This window comes from Chanodichthys erythropterus, chromosome 7, assembly GCF_024489055.1.
Source record: "Chanodichthys erythropterus isolate Z2021 chromosome 7, ASM2448905v1, whole genome shotgun sequence".
Lineage (NCBI taxonomy): Eukaryota > Metazoa > Chordata > Actinopteri > Cypriniformes > Xenocyprididae > Chanodichthys > Chanodichthys erythropterus.
In genome coordinates, this window is record NC_090227.1 from 25061312 (window position 1) to 25084057 (window position 22746).

Sequence of the window (22746 nt, forward strand, 5' to 3'; positions counted from 1 at the left end):
GAAGACACTATTGTCCCGTTAGTATCACGTAATTTGTTGACATTCTAGAGGGTGAAGATGGCGGCCCGCTGGAGTAGTGAGAATGTGGTGGTGGAGTTTCGAGACGCACAGGTACACACAGTCATTACACATGCACGCATGCATTAGGTGCTTTAGAAGTGTAGTTTTCACAAGCATTAAAGCAATAAATATGCCCAGCTGTCATGTCAATCCTGAGCGACGTATTTTAAACTTTGAATTGAATGGCATTCTTTGTTTATTACGGTGTGATACCCTTACAAACTTATCAGTGTACTTTCAGTTGTTATTATTATTCATTACAGTTATTACAATAAACGTGTTGTCAAAAAAGACTTAAAATAAAATCATAGAATACTAATACTCAGTATTAGTAATGAGTTCCCTTGAGTTACAGTAGTAACTGTTGTTCAATATAAGCAGGTGTAGTCATTTTATAAAGATCCAACATACATACAATGAGAATTACAGAGTGCATTATAACCATACAAAGTATTTAGATACATAAATTACACATAAAATGTCTAAATGTTATTAGAATTACATTAGATATAAACTATTGGACTACTGTCATTTATTTTAAAACACTGCAATTACACTAGACAAGAACAATACAATAACTTTGGAGGGGAGATTTGTGGAGCCTTTTTTGTAGTTTATGTGTTGTGTCATGACAGACTTTTCTGTTTTCAGGCTACTGCAATGTCAGTGGACTGTCTCGGCCAGCATGCTGTTCTCTCTGGGTGTGTACGGCTTTGTCTAATGTCACATTATCATGTGGAATTATGAACACACCCTTATGAACCAGTAGTAGCATAGTTTTATATGCTGCGTCCCTTTTCTATGGAAGCCGCCGCGTACAATCCCGCTATTGTAAATCATAAAAACATAATTCTGACCTAAAAAGTTGAAAGTATAATGACATAAAAGGTGATAATCATAACAATATCATAATTATAACTGTTTTATCACATAAGAAAATGTTATCTTGTTAAATGTTACCACATAAGGAAAAAATAATGCTTTTGAAAATCATAATTATGACATAAAATGTCAATATTATGACTTAAAAGTCATAATTATTATGACAAAAAGTAAAAATTATGACATAAACTTTTAATTTAATTAATTTCAATCATGTGATTTTGACTTAGTATGTCATAATTTTGACTTTATCTCATTAGTTCGACTTTTATCTCATAATTATGACTTAGTCATTGTCATGTTGTGATGACAGCCATGATTATGAGATAAAAGTCGAAATTATGACATACAAAGTCATAATTATGAGATTGAAATGTCAAAATTATGAAATAAGTTTTGCCATAATTTCAACTTTTTATCATAATAATGAGATATTAAGTCTTAATTTCTCATAATTATGAATTGTATTTCAAAAGTATGACTTTTTATGTCATAATTATTATTTACACAAGCATAATTTGTTTCTTAAGTGGCAGAAATGGGTTTCCATACTTTTCATTTCTGTTTTTAAGTTTGTAAATGCCTTTCTACATGTATTGTTACACCATGCTGTATTTACTCTTTCTCTTGTCATTTTTTTTAAATAGGAGGCGATTCTTATATGTTGTAAATTTGGAGACGCCGTCCGAAGCTCCACGCAAAATCAGCCGCCAAAGCAAATGGGATGTTGGGACAGTTCAGTGGAATCCACACAAAACCGAGGCGCATTTATTTGCTGCATCTGTACGTAAATTAGTTATTATCTATTGCTGATTAATGACAGTGTCATAATGATCATGAGTCATATTTACTGTTTCACATGTCTACTGAGTATTTATTTTATGAATTTTATTTATTATAAATATACATTTTTCTTATCTTGGCAAAGAGTAACCAGCGTGTTGACCTGTACGTTTGGCGTGATGGATCCGGTGAAGCACATACGTCTTTGCAAGGCCATACACGTGTTATAAGGTAACAAAGGTGACGTCATGCTGAAATGCTACTTATAAAATCTGACGGTTTTGTCTCATCTAAACAATGACGAGACACTGTATATCCTCGCCAAAAGTAAACTATACTATAGTTCCGCTCTAAACTGATAAATTATGGACAATTGATTAGTACACTTTCAAATTAAAATTTCCTGATAATTTACTCACCCCCATGTCATCCAAGATGTCCATGTCCTTCTTTCTTCAGTCGAAAAGAAATTAAGTTTTTGATGAAAACATTCCAGGATTTTTCTCCATATAGTGGACTTCAATGGAGCCCAAACGGTTGAAGGTCAAAATTACAGTTTCAGTGCAGCTTCAAAGCGTTCTATGCGATCCCAGACGAGGAATAAGGGTCTTATCTAGAGAAACCATCACTCATTTTCTAAAAAAAAATACAAAAGTATATACGTTTTAACCATAAATGCTCATCTTGAACTGGCTCTCTTCTTCTTCTTCTCTGTTTGAGTTCCAGCAGTGTAGACGCTGCTAAGTGTATTACTGCCCTCCACAGGTCAAAATTTGAACTAAATTGTCATATTCAATATGCTAGTGCAAGTATATAACAATTAGTTCAAACTTTGACCTGTGGAGGGCAGTAATACACTTAGCAGTGTCTACACTGCTGGAATTCAAATAAAGAAGAAGAAGAAGAGAGCTAGTTCAAGATGAGCATTTATGGTTAAAACATATATAATTTTTAATTTTTTTTAGAAAATGAGTGATGGTTTTTTTAGATAAGACCCTTATTTCTTGTCTGGGATCGTGTAGAACGCTTTGAAGCTTTGAAGTAATTTTGACCTTCAACCGTTTGGGCTCCATTGAAGTCCACTATATGGACTCATATTTCATCAAAAACCTTCATTTCTTTTCGACTGAAGAAAGAAGGACATGGACATCTTGGATGACATGGGGGTCAGTAAATTATCAGGAAATTTTAATTTGAAAGTCAACTAATCCTTTAAGCAATTATAAACATTAAAATCATGAATGCTTTTAAACAATGTTTATTGAGAGAAGGGCAATATAAATAAATTGACTTGATCGCACTTGAATATTTAAATAATACATTCTAATATAACAAATAATACACGAATATAAGTTTTTATGTAGTTTGATGTTTAAACCAAAACTTTTCATGCCATTTCAGTGATTTGGACTGGTCGTGGTTTGAACCAGAGTTGCTTGTCACGAGTTCTGTGGACACATACATCTACATATGGGACACAAGGTGAGCGTGACGAAAAAGAACACATGATAAAGAGTTTGTGGAACATTCCATGGTTTATGCTTTTCTTTCTTGATTTCTAGGGACACACGAAAACCAACCGTGGCCTTGTCTGCCGTGGGTGAGTACATAGACTATATGAGTCCAGATATAATTTATTGATCAGTTTATTTGATCTCTAAAATTGACAGGGATTGACATTAACTTTTTTGCTCACCAGCAACTGTGGCTAGTGGTTTTCCAAAGTTACTAGCCACTCAGCATTTTCACTGGCCACAATTTTGACATTGATAACATGGGGAAAACTGCCTTATAGATATTTTTTATTTTTATCTCTCATAATTTGGCAGCAGGTATATTAGGCTGCTGTCACTTTAAGATCTGACACACGGATCCATCGTACTGTTACACATGCGTTTTCAATCTCAACTGTTTATGTTCACTTAAAACATAACTGACTGTGTTTACATGAATACTCTCCAAGACCGGCATTTTGACATTATTTTGAGTGTATTTGACTGTTTAAGCACAATAATCAGCAAAGAAGAAGTCGATTTAGTACTGAGAGGCGGGTTTATGTATGCGCACTTTGGGAATAAGTAAAATTATGCGCAATACGTGCAATCCCACGCAGAAACTCAAGCCCTGTAACTAACAATATTCATCTGAAGCAAATTAAACAAGTGAGTGAGGGGAGGCGGGTTTGTGTGTCAATTCACTGTCGGAGAGATGAGAGAGCGAGAAAGGCAGCTGGTATCGTGTATCTATTCTGCAGGAAAAGAGTATTGGAAGCGTTTCAGATATTTCAGTATCGATGTATTGAAAAATCTATATTTTTGATATCCCCGCCATTTGGCTGGTTGGCGGGTGCTAATGTCAAGCCCTGGATGTCAGTACTTTTATTTATTCTTTTGACTTACCATTTACTTGCGTTTTCTCTCTGTTTTAGCCGGAGCCTCTCAGGTGAAGTGGAACAGACGGAATCACTATTGTTTGGCATCAAGTCATGATGGTGATGTCAGAATCTGGGACAAGAGGGTGATTATGTCATTCTGTTACTTACTACATCATGATTACATCATCATTATTGGTGTTGTTTATCAATCAGATGTCTGTTTGGCTGTCAGTCTGTCTACTTAACATTTAAAAGTTTGGGGTCAGTAAGATTTTGTTACAAATGTATCATGTATTTTTATTATCAAAGAATAGAATAGAACTTATCTATTTGGGTATATTTTACAATGTAAATAATTTTTATAAATTGTAATGATATTTCATAATATTATTGTTTTTACTGTATTTTTAATCAAATAAATGCAGCCTTAGTGAGCAGAAGAGACTTTTAAAAATTTATAAAAATTCTGACCCCAAATTTTGGAATGGTAAAGTGAAATATCATTGTTCCCACATAGTGCGCCCATAACTGTTTATATATAAAAAACAAATATGTTTTGATCAAGATGATCAATGGAGAAATTAGTACGTATATAAAAGCTTATCTGTTGCACACATATTGTTTTTGACTGATTGTAGTGTGTTTCAGAAACCCAACACTGCAGTGGAGTATGTAGCCGCCCACCTGTCAAAGATTCATGGTCTGGACTGGCACCCTGATAATGAGTATATCCTGGCTACTTCCAGTCAGGACAACTCTGTTCGGGTGATTATAATCGCAATTATTGATCATATTTTTCACATTCTATTGTTTTTGCTGCAGTTTATCTTATACCTGATTCTGTGTCTATACTGATTTACTCCAAAAGTTCTGGGATTACAGACAACCCCGGAAGTACCTCGATATCTTGTCGTGTCAGGTGCCTGTGTGGAAGGCCAGATACACGGTACAATACAAATGAAAATCTAACTGTGCAATTTTACATATTATAATGTTTTTATCTATTTAAAATTTGTTGATGTGACAATTACACTACCGACTGAAAGTTATAATTAAGGAATAATTAAAATTTTTTAATGTTTTTTAAAGAAGTCTCTTATGCTCACAAAGGCTGCATTTATTTGATCAAAAATACAGTAAAAGCAGTGAAATATGATTACAATTTAAAATAACAGTTTGCTATTTTAATATATTTTAAAATGTAATAATTTATTCCTGTGATGCAAAGCTGAATTTTCAGCATCATTACTCCAGTCTTTTAAAAATCTTAATTATTCACATTTTTGACTCGCAGTGTACTTTTTCCCCTTATTCTTGGACCATTGAAATGTCATGTATAATTCCAGTAAAGATGAATTTTCATGTTGTAAAGTACTCACTGCATTCTCTTCCATTCCTTCCATTCAGCCCTTCTCTAACGGACTGGTTACAGTAATGGTTCCTCAGCTACGGCGAGAGAACAGCCTCCTCCTATGGAGCACATTAGAACTGAATAGTCCCGTTCACGCGTTTGTGGGCCATGATGATGTCGTGCTTGAGTTTCAGTGGAGGCCGCAGAAAGAAGGTGAGAGGAGCAACCAGTAGATGGTGAAAATTCTGGGAATGAGTGCTTCATTTTTACTTAAAGAACAGACAAGTATTATTGTCTTGCACTATCCATTCTGTACTTTAGGTTCCAAAGACTGCCAGCTGGTCACATGGTCCAGAGATCAAACCCTGAGGATATGGAGAGTAGATCCTCAACTCCAGAAGGTGATGCTCATGAACTCAATCCTTTCTCTACATCTGGTGGCTTTATGTTTGAGACTGAAGGTGTCATGCGTTCTGTAGCTGTGCTGTGCCAATGACATCATGGACGAGTTGATGGAGGGCTTGACTCTCACCACAGAGACGGAGAAAACTCTGAGGTCCCAAGACACCGAACCTCCACTTAGTCCAGGATTTACAGCTGACAACTCACAAGGTGAAAAATATGATTTGCTCTGGCAGTGATTTGATGCATTATGGTTCATAATATACACTATATTGCCAAAATTATTGGGACACCCCTCCAAATCATTGAATTCAGGTGTTCCGATCAGTTCCTGCACAAAGTCCTGACCTCAACCCGATAGGACACCTTTGGGATGAATTAGAGCCAGGCCTTCTCACTAACATCACTGCCTGACCTCACAAATGCGCTTCTAGAAGAATGGTCAAAAATTCCCATAAACACACTCCTAAACCTTGTGGAAAGCCTTCCCAGAAGGCTTTCCACAAGGAAACCCTACGGATTAAGAATGGGATGTCATTAAAGTTCATGTGCACGTAAAGGCAGGCATCCCAAAACTTTTGGCAATATAGTGTATTTAATTATTTCAGGTCAGTTTATAAGTATTTTCAAAAATATCCTGAAGAAATTAGTGTAATTTTGAGTATTGTCTGAATGCCTGTCTTACCATTTTATATTTAACATTTACATTATGTTCTTGTTATTTACATCTATTATATTTTATTTTATTGTGTTTTGTGATAGAATAGAATAGAATAGAATAGAATAGAATAGAATAGAATAGAATAGAATAGAATAGAATAGAATAGAGCAAAATCTGCTCAGGAAGTAGATTGGGGATCTGATTTGGTGGATTTTTATGAATGAAATGAGTTGAGAATTCTATTTTGTATAAAATATGAAAGTGTCTCTGTGTGTCTGTCTTATATCTGTTTTAGTCTGTTTAAAATAAAATGTATTAAAATAACAAATGGTTATTTTAAATTGTTAAAATATTACACAATATTACTGGTTATTACTGTATTTTTATCAAATAAATGTTTATTTGTTTATTTGTTTATGTTAATTGTTTATTAAATCTCCTTATTCATGTATTGAATTTTCATTTTTTCCCCATTCTCCATTTATGGTGATGTGAAAAATGGTAGATGTTCAAGTCAAATCCTAACTTTAATAAATGGAAATTACTGTCTGTTCACAGATCAGTTTGACGGCCCCCAGTCTAGCCTGTCATCCAGCGGTAAGAATGATGTACCAGGTTTGCCTCAGACTCTGCAGCAGGAGTTTTCTCTAGTCAACTTACAGATTCGCAATGTCAATGTGGAGGTCAGTCACTGTCATTTCTGAAAATCTGATGCAAGATTGAATGTAGTAACTGTATTACATTAGCTGTCTGATATTTGGTGTTATTTTGCTGAATTGTAATAAATAGGATGCAATTATAACGGTTTTATATACATAAATAAGAAATATATATATAAATAAGAAATTAACATTACAGTTCTTGTAGATGGATGCCGTCAACCGCAGCTGCTTTGTGTCAGCTGACTGCGGAGTCAATCGAGTCCGTCTCGTGGTGAAGTTCCCTGCCCAATATCCCAACAATGCAGCTCCATCTTTCCAGTTTGTCTCTCCGACAAACATCTCGTCTTCCATGAAGACCAAGATACAGAAGGTTGAAACTAACACCCATCAAGATTGTGTTGACCTTCAGTCAATGTTTTGAACAATGTCATGTTAAAGCAGCATCTCTTTTGTAGATCCTGACTGATACGTCACTTCAGAAGGTGAAGAGAAACCAGAACTGCTTAGAGCCATGTGTTAGACAGCTGGTGTCCTGCTTAGAGTCAGATGGAGTCATGGTGAGTGAATTTTACTTCTGTACTCATCATTTCCAAATTGTTGAACTGTTGTTGAATTTTTTAAATCGCTGTTTCTCCTTTGTCTCCAATTCGATGTCTAGGAGGATGGTACAAACCCTTATGTTCTCACAAACCCAGTGACTCCTGCTCTTCCTGCTTTCCCTAGAGTAAGCAACACTTATGGCTCATACCAGGACTCCAACATCCCTTTTCCCCGAACCTCAGGGGCTCGCTTCTGTGGGACAGGTGGGTTGCAATAACAACAGACCTTTTCCTTTCCATCTGTGCATATTAATATGGTTCCACTGTTTATTAATTGTTCACATATATACAGTATACACAGCTCTAGAAAATTTTAAGAGACCACTAGAAAACTAGTAGTTTCTCTGGATTTACTATTTATATATGTGTTTGACTAAAATTAACATTTTTGTTTTATTCTATAAACTACTGACTACATTTCTTTGAAATTCCCCCAAAAATATAGCCATTTTAAGCATTTATTTTTTAAAAGAATTTCTGAAGGGTCATGTGACACCAAAGACTGGAGTAATGGCTGAGGAAAATTCGTTAAAAATTTTTAAATATATTAAAATAGAAAACCATTATTTTAATTTGTAATAATATTTCACAATATTACTGTTTTTTCTGTATTTTTGATCAAATAAACTGGTAGTCCAAGAATGTTTGGGTATAATATGTCACAGTTTACTTTATTTTGCTATCCTCACTTACATAAATGAATTAAAGAGTCCTGCACCCACTAGTAATATATATCAAAAATATAAAAAATGTCTGAAAAATTTTGGTTTGATTGTATATATAAATATTTCATGTAAATTCAACACATAAATTACAACTTAATTTCCCCATTAGGATCCTTAGTTTATTTCACACGGCCCATGACTATGCACCGTGTGGCCCCTCCGACTGAACCTACTCCCAGGTGAATATTTAATTATTATTAGATTGCAATGGAAGAAAAGTTAGCATGTGTAAGATGAATATGATCATAAGATCTTTGTTTATGTGCAGGTCACTGTCGGCTCTCTCAGCGTATCACAGCGGGGTGCATACGCCCATGAAAATGCGAACAGAGTCTCAGACCACGCTTAGGCTGTACAGCGGGAGCCCAACACGCACAGACAAAGATCAAGTGTCCATATCATCCTTCTACTACAAAGAACGGGTGAGACTTGTCACACAGGACTAAAATTAGCTGGTCTTGGAAATTTTATTTTAGCTCAACAAGACTTTTTTTTAGCATCAGGTGGTTTAAGTTTGTATGGTTAACAATGGCATTTTTTTTTTTTTTTTTTTTTTTTTTTTTTTCGTTTTGTGAAGGCTCCTAAAAGTGAAATGGTCATATGTTTTCCTGTCTGTAGAATTTTTTACACATTATTTCTAAAATGTGTTTTGCTTTGGATATTTTCACTTCCATAACCCCACTATTTAGCTCCATAACATGTTTTTCTTGTTTTGGTTTACTTCTGAGTTATTCTTGCTTTTCACTTCCCCTCATTCCACCCGCGTGATCCGTCTGTTTAAAAACACCATTTTCACGGTTCGTTTTCACAGTTGTTTTCTGTTCTGTCTTTTTCCTGTTGAGTTTTGGTGGCATGTGTCCCTCACTCATATTGCTGTGGTCTGTTTTATCCAATCAGAAGCCCCCTCTGTCTGCTCCCCGCCGTTGGTCTGTGCAGACTATACATGACTGTCCGGTATTGACCTCCGCCCCTCCCTCCCACTTATTCACTCTTTCATCTACTTCTTGCTCTAATGCCAAATGGCTATTTTTGCTGTCATGCATTTAATGTATGGCACATCACAGCTTACCATTTTGCACTATATTTTCTGCTTTGAAAAAAATCATTACTAATTTGGTGTTACAGATCATGAAAATGATCTTTGATACTGTCCGTGATGCTGCATGTGACACTGTAACCCATCAGTTTGTCACAAAATAAACAGCCAACATTTTACAGCCAAAAAGGAAAAAAAAAAAAAAAAAAACATTTAATTATCAGGGATGACTTTAACTAACTTACTAACTAACTGACTGACTAACTTACTAACTACATTTGATGTTTATTGTTTTAATTTAATATATATATTATATAATTTAAGAAATCATGACTGCTACTAAATATTTTCATCTGGTAGATACAGTGCCCTCCACAATTATTGGCACCCTTAGTAAATATGAGCAAAGGTGGATGTGAAAATAAATCTTCATTGTTTATCCTTTTGATCTTTTATTAAAAAAATTCACAAAAATCTAACCTTTCATTGAAGGAGAAGAATTGAAAATGGGGGAAACTTACATTATGAAATGAATGTTTTTCTCCAATACATGTTGGCCACAATTATTGGCACCCCTAGAAATTTTTATGAGTAAAATATCTCTGAAGTATATTCCCATTCGTATTTACATTTTTTTTAGCACACCAGGGTGACTAGGAGCATGAAATTGTCCAGCCATGACTTCCTGTTCTACAGGAGTATAAACATGTGGAAACATAAAGGCCAAATTCCCTTAATCATTCATCACAATGAGTAAAACCAAAGAATATAGTTCTGATGTGCAGCAAAATATTGTTGAGCTTCACAATATAGAAAGTGGGTATAAGAAAAAATCTAAAGCATTAAAATCCCCATTTCCACTATCAGAGCAATAATTAAGAAGTTTCAATCAACTAAAGATGTTACAAATCTGCCTGGAAGAGGACGTGTGTCTAAATCGTGAAGTGAGGAGGAAAGTTTGAGTGGACAAAGACTCTCCAAGGATCACAGCTGGAGAATTGCAGAGATTAGTTCAGTCTTGAGTCTCAGAAAGCCTAAAAAAAAATGATCAAAAGCACCTACATCCCCACAAGATGTTCAGGAGGGTTTCAAGAAAAATCCTCTGCTCTCATCGAGAAAAAATCTCTGCATATTCAGTTGTCAGACAAGACTGGAACTTCAAACGGGACCGGCTTCAATGGTCAGATGAAACTAAAAAAAGAGCTTTTTGGCAGCAAACCCACCAGATGGGTTTGGAGCACACATGAATAAAAAGTACCCCATGTCCACGGTTAAATACACTGCTGGATCTTTAATGTTGTGGGCCTATTTTTCCACTGGAGGTCCTGGACATCTTGTTCAGATACATGGTATCATGGATTCTATCAAATACCAACAGATAAAAAAATCAAAACCTGACCGCTTCTGCTAGAAATCCTATAATGGGCTGTGGTTGGATCTTCCATCAGGACAATGATCCAAAACAAACATAAAAACAGACACAAAAATGAAGCTTCTGCCGTGGCCATCTCAGTCCTCTGACCTGTACCCTAAAGAAAATGAGTGGAGTGAACTGAAGAGAAGAAGCACCAATATGGAGCTGGGAATCTGAAGGTTCTGGAGAGATTCTGCATGAAGGTCTCTGATCTCTTGTCAGGTGTTCTCCAAACTCATCAGGCATTATAGAAGATGAATCAGAACTGTTTTCTTGGCAAAAGGAGGTTGCAAAAAGTTTTGAATAAAAGGGTGCCAATAATTGTGGCCAATGTGTTTTGGAGAAAAACATTTCAAAATGTGAGTTTCCCCCCCACTTTCAATTATTTTCCTTAAATGAAAGGTTATAATTTTGTGAATTTTTTGAATGAAAGATCAAAAGGATAAACAATGCAGATTTATTTTCACAGCTGCTTTTGCTCATAATTACTAAGGGTGCCAATAATTGTGGAGGGCACTGTATTCTCGGTTTACCCAACATTGGCAAGTGTGGCAAATAACCCAGATGATATTTCAAATTGTGCTTATAATAATTCTTTAGTATGTTTACCAGATATGAAACATTTTGAAAATTGATTTAATAAATTATATTAATTCTAATTGTAACATTACATCCATAATAATTTAATATATATAATGATTAATAATAGTGTTTTTAAAGGGGTTTTCTCTTATCGTCCACCCTGCATATTTACAGCTTTAATTTTTGCATTTCTTCAGTTAATCTAAAGTATTTAATAATAAGTAGTAGTGATTGATCCTGTGGTTTGTCATCATCACGGTGATCAGAAATCCCGCCGCTGGAAAGGCAAGCGAGAGGGAGGAGACTACAGCAGCAGACCCATCAAACTGGCTGGCAAAGTCATCATCCAGGAGATCTCATGTCTGCTTCCTGTGCACAAAGCCCTCGGGGAGACCTACGTGTATGTTCTGTTTTCTTAGATAGCAAAGCATTCCAGGTCAATCATATTCAGATGATATCTCTCTTGTTAGAAACAGACATAAATTACAGCATCAACTGTCAATACCGTGACATTCTTTTGCTCAAATGTCATCTTGATCCGTGGCATTTTTTCATTTTTTTCCCTTTAGGCTAAATGTTAATGACATACAGGACACGTGTCAGAAGAATGCGGCGGCAGCCTTAGCAGTGGGCCGCAGGGATTTAGCTAAGGTATCTGATATACACTACTAAAGTTAGTAAAAATTATGTTTTTTTGTTTTTATATTTCTGAAAGAAGTTCTTTGCTCATTTATTTGTTAAAAAATACAATAAACATATACATTTTATAAAAAGATACAGTAATATTACCAAATATTATTGCAATTTAAAATAACTATTTTCTATTTGAATATATTATAAAATGTAATTTATTCCTGTGATGGCAAAGCTGAATTTTCAGCATCATTACTCTGGTCTTCAGTGTCACATGATCCTTCAGAAATCATTCTAATATGCTTATTTGCTGCTCAAGAAACATTTCTTATTATAATCAATGTTGGAAAAAAAAATTTCTGCTTAAGATTTTTGTGAAAACTGTGAAACACTACCATTGAAAAGTAAAAAAAAAAAAAAAAAAAAAAAGTGTATATTTTTATTCAGCAAGGATACATTAAATTGATCAAAACTGGCAGTAAAGACATCACAGAATCCTGAAAAAAAAAATCACGATTTCCAAAAAAAATAATAATAATTGTTTTCAACATTGATAATGATAATAAATGTTTCTTAAGCAGCAAATCAGCATATTAAAATGATTTCTGAAGGATCATGTGACACTGAAGACTGGAGTAATGGTGCTGAAAATATTGCTTTCCCATCACAAGAATAAATTACATTTTAAAATATATACAAATAGAAAATACTTATTTTAAATTTTAATAATATTCCAGAATATTTACTATATTTTTGATCAAATGAATGCAGCTTTGGTGAGCTTCTTTCACAAACATTTAAAAAATCTTAATTATTCCAAACTTTTGACCTGTAGTGTATGTGTAAACATGATTTCCATACAAGCCATATTTACTGATTAATTCCCATAATTTTTCCATGGTCAATCTTCTTTTAGGTATGGGCACTTGCCTCAGCAGCCACAAATGTTGACCTTAGTCCTGACCCTGACCCTGATGCTGGAACTCCCTGGGCCAAACATCCATTTGGGCGACACCTGCTGGAGACATTGTGAGTTGCAGCTTGTAAACTGGTGACACCAACACGTATGCATTATATAGAGCTTTAATTTATGAACGTGTCCTCGAATTCACATGAGCTTTGACTGTCTCTTTCCTCCACAGGCTTGAACACTACAGTCAGATGAGTGATGTTCAGAGTCTGGCTATGTTGTGTAGTGTGTTCCGAGGTCATGGCAGTCCTCAGGAATATTTCACTCTATACGGACATCAGCAACCACGACCGGCGATCTTCACGGCCCACCACTCTCGCTATGTACGTTTGTAAACCTAATTTATCAATGCATGAATTCTGTACTAATTTGACTTTGAAAGAAAGTTACACAGTAATTGTGTCTTTCAGTTAAAATATAAATGAGTTGTGTATTTCTCTAAAATGTGTGAGATATATTTTTTTGTATATAATAGAGGTTGTTTTCAGCTTAATGTCTGTGTACCGCATCTGTGTTTATTTCTTTGATTTGGTAATATTATTGCTCCTTTAGCCCAGTATGACCTCCAGTTCTGTCACTTCTGGATCGTGTTCAAGTACCTCAGACTCTGCAAACACTCCGTGGAACATGGGTGAGAGATCATGGGTTTATTCACAGAGGTTATATTTCAGTGTTCAGTGTTTATGAAAGAAGCATCATGTGCAGTTCTGTCACACTGATTTATTATTATTTATTTTTTTTGTGATTATTTTTCTGTGTGGATGTTTGACTATTCAGAGTTAGTTGTTGCTTGGTTTAATGGTTATTGATTGACTGAAAAGTTTATGATATAAGAAAAATTACTTCTGTCATGTAACTAAATGCTGGTCAACACATCATATTTATCAATGTGCAAAACATCTTTATTAGGCGTGTAATTATTAAAATCAATTAATTAATTAAATATATATGTATATAATATTATTATTTTTATATAATACACTATATTGCCAAAAGTTTTGGGACACCTGCCTTTACGTGCACATGAACTTTAATGACATCCCATTCATAATCTGTAGGGTTTAATATGGAGTTGGCCCACCCTTTGCAGCTGTAACAGCCTCAACCCTTCTGGGAAGGCTTTCCACAAGGTTTAGGAGTGTGTTTATGGGAATTTTTGAACATTCTTCTAGAAGCTCATTTGTGAGGTCAGGCAGTGATGTTGGCAAGAAGGCCTGGCTTGCAGTCTCCGCTCTAATTCATCCCAAAGGTGTTCTATCGGGTTGAGGTCAGGACTCTGTGCAGGCCAGTCAAGTTCCTCCACACCAAACTCATTCATTCATGTCTTTATGGACCTTGCTTTGTGCACTGGTGCACAGTCATGTTGGAACAGGAAGGGGCCATCCCCAAACTGTTCCCATAAAGTTGGGAGCATGAAATTGTCCAAAATGTCTTGGTATGCTGAAGCATTAAGAGTTCCTTTCACTGGAACTAATGGGCCAAGCCCAACCCCTGAAAATCAACCCCACACCATAATCCCCTCTCCACCAAACTTTACACTTAACACAATGCAGTCAGGCAAGTACTGTTCACCTGGCAACCACCAAACCCAGATTCATCCATCAGATTGCAGGACAGAGAAGCGTGAATTGTCACTCCAGAGAACACGTCTGCACTGCTCTAGAGTCCAGTGGGGCCTTCTTTACACCACTGCATCTGACGCTTTGCATTGCACTTGGTGATGTAAGGCTTGGATGCAGCTGCTCGGCCATGGAAAGTATTTCATGAAGCTTTCTACGCACTGTTCTTGAGCTAATCTGAAGGCCACATGAAGTTTGGAGGTCTGTAGCTATTGACTCTGCAGAAAGTTGGCGACTTCTGCGCACTGTGCGCCTCAGCATGAGCGACCCCGCTCTGTGATTTTACGTGGCCTACCACTTTGTGGCTGAGTTGCTGTTGTTCCCAGTTGCTTCCACTTTCTTATGATACCACTAACAGTTGACTGTAGAATATTTAGTAGTGAGGAAATTTCACGAATGGACTTACTGCACAGGTGGCAACCTATCACAGTACCACGCTTGAATTCACTGAACTCCTGAGAGTGACCCATTCTTCACAAATGTTTGTAGAAGCAGTCTGCATGCGTAGGTGCTTGATTTTATACACCTGTGGCCATGGAAGTGATTGGAACAATTGGAACACCATGCTTTGGAGGAGTGTCCCAATACTTCTGGCAATATAGTGTGTGTGTGTGTGTGTATATATATATATATATATATATATATATATATATATATATATTTATTTATATATATATATATATATATAATATGTATTTATATCTTTTTTTCTTCTTCTTCCAGTTGGACGTGAATCAGAACATGCTCCTCCATGGGGAGAATCGTCCCCAGATGACTATCGCTATTCAAACCAGATCTACACGGACCCCCGAGAACGAGAAAAAGAGCAACATGACATGAACAAAAGGTTAACGTCCTGTTCAACCAATGACACTTACACACATCACATTAACGGCTTCACACGTTCAAAATGGGACTTTAAAGAGTTCCTTCTGATCCACAGATTACTGGACCCTTCCAACTCATGGCAATTTGATGATTTCAAGAAGTGTTACGGTGAGATCCTGCACCGTTGGGGCATGAAGGACAAGAGGGCAGAGGTGCTCAAATTTGTTTCCTGCCCTCCAGAGCCACACAAAGGCATAGGTAAGTCAAAGGAATAGTTTAAAATGGCTTCTGGGTCATACAGTACTATCAGACTACCACAGAAAATGATTTCATCTCATCCCTCAGTTTGATAAAACAAGCAAAAAGTGTGTTTACCATAATGCTTTTACAATGGAGGTCCAGATGTTTTAGAAGAGGGTGTAGAAGCATAAATGTGCAGCTTGTATTGTTGTTAAGGTGCTTATAATAATTTTTCAATTTGTTTAAATCATCCATTTGGTGGTGAGACTGCTGTTCTAGACAGTTATATTTAAACTTCTGCTTATTTGTTAGCAACATAATTCCTGTGAGTATGTATTTCCTCATTTAAACGGTCCCTTTTCTTATGGAAGCTTGTTTCTGCCAGGGAATAAAAATAAAAAAGATAATGAGGGTCATGCGCAACAAACTTCCGTATTCTGTAAAACAGGTCGCATTGCTTCCGGTTTGGATCTTTTGTATGTGCTTTGTAAAATATAGAGTTGTTTTAATCAAGATGCCTTCAAAAAGTGAGCAAAGATGAGCATAACCAATGTCCATTGCATATGCAGATTGATATCTAAAAAATATATATATATTTCTTCTTACTTACTTTTAGATATTTAAATTGAATAAAACAGCAAAAATAAAAAGAACTTGCTTGGTCCATAGATATTGCCGTCAATTCATACTGCCGTTAACACTTTCTCCAACAAATGGATGCAATGAGACCAGTTTTCCTGTTTGTTCATATGACATTCAGCATAAAGCGTATTGAAAGGCAACTTGAAACATTTTATCTTATTTGAAGGTTATATCTAAGAATTCAGATTTTTTTTTTTCACATTTGAAAGATTCTATATCACAATTTTTTTCTTGCAATTGAAAGTTTATCTCATAATTCAGTCTTCTTCTTTTTTTTTTAGCAGAAATAAGACTTTACATTTTGCAATTTGGACTATATAACTCGCAAAAGTTAATTTATCACAATTTTCAAAAAAAAAGTCAGAATTGTGAGATATGAAATTGCAATATGTAAGAAATAAACTTGAAAAGTCACTTAACTAACTAAACGAATAAAGTCAAAAATCGCAATTCTGGCTTTTTTTTTTGTCTGCACTACATCAGTGGTTCATCTCGCAAATTTATTGGTCTCTGCAGTCATCTCAACCAATACAGCCACAGGCTTTTGTGGTAACATTAGCATAAATAGATAAATAAACTCAGTTTTACAGAACAGAGGCTTTACTTTGATGACAGTCAACTTATATGCAACTTATATGTAATTGTCTATCAATCGTTACTTTGCTTCGTTTGCAGTTTTACTGATACCTACAACATTACATAGGCTACTGTGTTATCAGTCTAGTATCAGCGAGTCTTACCACTAGGCGAATACGCTTAGTACCAGATGCCCAGGCTGCTCGTCCTCTGGGAAAGTAAAAATAGATGGTATTGTGGTGTCCTTCAGAATGGTTCTTTTCATTGCAAAGATATTTGGTTCGTAGTCCTCGTGCTAGAAATGGAGACTACATATTCTGCGTTTTTTTAGGTTTTCTATAACGGTGTCATCTCCAAACTTCGGGTGTTTGATGGCCCACAGCCACTGTTTACATCGCTCCAAATCTTTAACTTAATCGGAAAATGATGTAAACTTACTTGTCCTTTCCTGGTTTTGGGTGTAAATCCAGGTACAAAGCAATTTAGCACCATTTCGCTGTAAATGTATGAACTAACTCACGATTTATTTGTTTGAATTTTCCTGGTAATGCCGCCTGTAGGTGTGGTTTGGGCGTGGCCTCGCAAGGGCAGCAAAACAAGTGCATTCTGGGAGTTGTTGTCTTTCATCCACATTAGTCAAAAATACATTTTCTGCCTTTTCTCAGTCTAGAAAGCTCCAAATTCAAAAATAATTTCACATTTCTACTACATAAATGACCAATTTTAAATACACATCCATCTTTCCAGGGGTGAAGTACCCCTTTAAGTAGCTTTTATAAACATACCCTAGAAAAAAACATTACTGGTGTGCATCTTGAGATCAAACAATGGCACTGACATATTTTAAGACATGTCAACGCAAGTTGCTTTCAATTAAAACAGCTAAAAAAATGCATTTTAGTCTTGGACTGGCTTGAAAATTCTGTCATGTATTACTTACCCTCATGCCGTTCCACACCCGTAAGACCTTCGTTAATCTTCAGAACACAAATTAAGATATTTTAGTTGAAATCCGATGACTCAGTGAGGCCTGCATAGGGAGCAATGGACACTTCCTCTCTCAAGATCCATAAAGGTACTAAAAACATATTTAAATCGTTTTATGTGAGTACAGTGGTTCAATATTAATAATATTTTTGGTGCGGCAAAAAAACAAAATAACGACTTATTTAGTGATGGCCGATTTCAAAACACTTCTTCAGGAAGCTTCGGATCATAAATGAATCAGTGTATCGAATCATGATTCAGATCACGTGTCAAACTGTCAACGGCTGAAATCGCGTGACTTTGGCGCTCCAAACAGCAGATTCGATACACTTATTCATCTGTGCTCCGATGCTTCCTGAAGCAGTGTTTTGAAATCGGCCATGACTATATAAGTCGTTATTTAGTTTTTTTTGGCGCACCAAAAATATTCTCGACGCTTTATAATATTAATATTGAACCACTGTACTCACATGAAGTGATTTAAATATGTTTTTAGTACCTTTATGGATCTTGAGAGAGGAAATGTCATTGCTCCCTATGGAGGCTTCACGGAGCCATCGGACTTCAACTAAAATATCTTAATTTGTGTTCTGAAGATGAACAAAGGTCTTACGGGTGTGAAACGGCATGAAGGTAAGTAATAAATGACAGAATTTTCATTTTTTCATCTTTAAGCCTTGTCTGAAACTGGGGGATAAAGTCAGAATTGTGAGATGATAAGTCACAATTACCTTTTTTATTCTTTATTCCATGACAGAAACAAGTTTCTGTACTTTCTGGTTTTCAAGTTGCCATGTTTACCAGTTTTGCACAGTCATGACAGTTCAAATTGTTTATTAATTTGCACAGACAAACTATTCAAATGTTTGTGATCAATAAGATTTTTGTTGTTTGAAACAAATGAATACTTTTATCCAGTAAGGATGCATTAAATTGATCAAAAGTGACAGTAAAGACATTTATAGTGTTACAAAAGATTTCTATTTCAAATAAATGCTGTACTTTTGCTTACTTTCAATTCATCAAAGAATCCTGAGAAAAAAAAATTGTATCATGGTTTCCACAAAAACATTAAGCAGCACAACTGTTTTCAACATAGATAATAAGAAATGTTTCTTGAGTATACAAGAATTATTTGACAATAAAAAATCAGCTTTTCCATCACAGGAGTAAATTATATTTTAAAATATATTGAAATAGAAAACAGTTCATTTGAATGAATAAAATGTCATAATATTACTGTTTTTACTGTATTTTATCATATAAATGCAGCCTTGATGAGCATGATGAAAAAATCTTTAAAAATCTTACTGAGCAGAAACTAATTGACAAGTCCAAACTATTTTCTGTGAAAATCAAACCCAGAACATTCCTTTAGGGAGCAAAGCATTTGTCTCAAATTTCTGGGATGTCAGTCAACATTTTAACTCTTTAACAAATGTTTAACACTACATTTCTGAGCCTATAATCATTTCTTTGCTCTCATATGCAGAGTTCGGCGTTTACTGCTGCCACTGTCGAAGTCAGGCCCGCGGAACCCAGTGCGCTGTCTGCAAACGCTTCACCTTCCAGTGCGCCATCTGTCACGTGGCCGTACGCGGCTCCTCCAACTTCTGCCTGAGCTGTGGCCACGGAGGACACACCAGCCACATGATGGACTGGTTCCGCTCTCAAGAGGTCTGTCCCACCGGTTGCGGCTGTCACTGCCTCTTGCAAAGCACTTTTTGAACATTAAAAAGACTTGATCAAGATATGCCTCAGAAGTCTTGGTACTGTAGAAACTTCTTGGTGGAGAGATGTTAAAGAATGATTAATCCCTGCGACTGTTCAAGTGTAGAATTATATACTAATGAGGAGCCGCAAACATCAACCTCATAATAGGTCAAACCAACCTAGTTATTGAGTGAAATTGTTATACAGTGCTGTTTTTTGCACTTTTATACTTGTTGATTTGAGTAGAGCATATATTTGCTCTATAAGGTGCCAAGGGAATTGATATGTGAAACATTTGCCGAAAAGGAGAAGGGAAAAGTTGCTGATTTTTAGGGTTATAAAACAAAACTATTTTTTCAAATGTATGTTTTGATCACTCTTTTCAGTTAAAGGGATAGTTCACCCAAAAATTAAAATTTGATGTTTATCTGCTTACCCCCAGTGCATCCAAGATGTAGGTGACTTTTTTTCTTCAGTCGAACATAAATGCTGATTTTTAACTCAAACCGCTGCCGTCTGTCAGTCAAATAATGCGAGTGGATGGGAACTTCTACTATAAGAGTAAATAAAACTTGCTTAGACAAGCCCAAATTAAACCCTGCAACTCATGACGACACATTGATGTCCTAAGACACGAAACAATCAGTTTGTGCGAGAAACCGAACAGTATTTATATTATTTTTTACCTCTAATACACCACTATGTCCAGCTGTGTTCAGCATTCGCTTAGTGAGGTCTGATCGCGCTCTGACAGCAGCAGTGACGTCTAGCACTCATTGAAGTATATGTGCGAGACATCACTGCCATTGTCAGAGCGCGATCAGACCTCAGTAAGCGAATGCTGAATGCAGTTGGACATAGTGGTGTATTACAGGTAAAAAAATGATGTAAATACTGTTCGGTTTCTTGCACAAACTGATCGTTTCGTGTCTTAGGACATCAATGTGTCGTCACGAGCCGCAGGGTTTAATTTGGATTTGTCTATGCAAGTTTTATTTACTCTTATAGATGAAGTTCCCATCCACTAGCATTATTTGACTGACAGACCGCAGCAGTTTGAGTTAAAAATCATCTTTTGTGTTCTACTGAAGAAAAAATTCGCCTACATCTTGGATGCACTGGTGGTAAGCAGATAAACATCACATTTTCATTTTTGGGTGAACTATCCCTTTAAAAAAAAAATAAAAAAATTCCCTTCAAAGAAGAATTGTTGTATTCTTTGAAGGATTATCTACAATGTACAGTATGTGTGCCATAAAATATTAATAAATTTGACAATACAGTGATCATTGCTTCATATTCCACTTGATTTGTTGTAGTAATGTTGCTGGAAACATTTCTTTAACTATCTTTTATAAAACAAATAAAAGTGTAATAAATGTCATCACTACCTCATAAATAAATGGCATAATACATAAAAAAAAAAACTTAAATAAAGCAAGATTGTAACAAACTTGTTTACTGTGAAGTTCTGTACTCAATTTCTTTATTAACTGTGGTCATCTGTAACAGCAGAGATTTAATAGCTTTTCTACCTGCAAATGTTTATTTTTTATATTAATCCACATTTCTGTAGAAATCAGTAGTCACATAACTTATTAAAAAGTATTCAAACTCCTGCATATAGCAGGACCACAGGCGCTGCTGATGCAGTTCTATTCAACCGTCATTGAGTCTGTCCTCTGTACTTCAATAACTGTCTGGTTTGGCTCAGCTACAAAATCAGACATCAGAAGACTACAGAGGACAGTTCAGACTGGTGAGAGGATTATTGGTGCTCCCCTACCCACCCTCCACGAACTGTATACATCCAGAGTGAGGAAAAGGGTTCAGAAAATACCCCACATCCAAGCCACCTTCTCTTTGAACTGTTGCCACCTGGTTGGTGCTTCAGAGTACCAGAACAGTAGGCACAAGAAAAGTTTCTTCCCCCAGGCAATCTACCTCATGAACAGTTAAATGTAATTATGTGCAATACCACTTATATTTTTTGACAATACCCTACCTCTTAATATATATATACACATATATACACACCAATCAAGCATATATATACCCACTTTTGCTGCCAAAACAGCCCTGATCCATCAAGGCATGGACTCCTCTAGACCCCTGAAGGTGTGCTGTGGTATCTGGCACCAAGATGTTAGCAGCAGATCCTTTAAATCCTGTAAGTTGTGAGGTGGAGCCTCAATTTATCAGACTTGTTTATTCAGCACATCCCACAGATGCTCAATTGGATTGAGATCTGGGGAATTGGAGTCCAAGTCAACACCTAAAACTCATTGTGCTCCTCAAACCATTCCTGAACCATTTCTGCTTTGTGGCAGGTTCATTATCCTGCTGAAAGAGGCCACAGCCACTGAATACTGTTTCCATGAAAAGGTGTACATGGTCTACAACAATGCTTAAGTAGGTGGAACATGTCAAAGTAACATCCACATGGATGGCAGGACCCAAGGTTTCCCAGCAGAACATTGCCCAAAGCATCACACTGCCTCCGGCGACTTGCCTTCTTCCCATAGTGCATCCTGGTGCCATGTGTTCCCCAGGTAGGAGATGCACTCGCACTCGGCCATCCATGTGATGTAAAAGAAAACGTGATTCATCAGACCAGACCACCGTCTTCCATTGCTCCGTGGTCCAGTTCTAATGCTCACTGTTGGCGCTTTCGGTGGTGGACAGGGGTCAGCGTGGGCACCCTGACTGGTCTGCGGCTATGCAGCCCCATATGCAACAAACTGTGATGCATTGTGTATTCTGACACCTTTCTATCAGAACCAGCATTAACTTCTTGAGCAATTTGAGCTACAGTAGCTCGTCTGCTGGATCGGACAACACGGGCCAGCCTTCGCTCCCCACGTGCATCAATGAGCCTTGGCCGCCCATGACCCCGTCGCCAGTTCACCACTGTTCCTTCCTTGGACCACTTTTGATAGATACTGACCACTGCAGACCAGGAACACCCTACAAGAGCTGCAGTTTTGGAGATGCTCTGACTCGGTCG

The 22746-nt window shown here is 36.4% G+C and overlaps 1 protein-coding gene across 6 annotated transcripts; it reads left to right on the plus strand.

The window, feature by feature from the left end:
* Positions 1–57: 57 nt before the first annotated feature.
* Positions 58–20185, plus strand: wdr59 (WD repeat domain 59). 6 transcript variants are annotated; one of them, XM_067389165.1, is made up of 27 exons: positions 58–111; positions 712–761; positions 1590–1725; positions 1871–1956; positions 3127–3207; positions 3288–3325; positions 4154–4242; positions 4748–4864; positions 4968–5045; positions 5507–5663; positions 5772–5851; positions 5930–6062; positions 7072–7196; positions 7381–7545; positions 7631–7732; positions 7834–7978; positions 8609–8678; positions 8768–8921; positions 9397–9453; positions 11798–11931; positions 12101–12182; positions 13081–13193; positions 13307–13457; positions 13687–13765; positions 15477–15600; positions 15697–15839; positions 19519–20185. In XM_067389165.1, exons 1-27 carry the CDS (start codon positions 58–60, stop codon positions 19752–19754), a joined length of 2979 nt encoding a protein of 992 aa, XP_067245266.1. In that variant the 3' UTR covers positions 19755–20185. The 6 variants fall into 6 exon arrangements, 4 of the variants coding, with proteins under 4 accessions (XP_067245266.1, XP_067245267.1, XP_067245268.1 ...); XM_067389166.1 differs by having other exon boundaries at positions 9400–9453; XM_067389167.1 differs by lacking the exon at positions 9397–9453.
* Positions 20186–22746: the final 2561 nt, after the last annotated feature.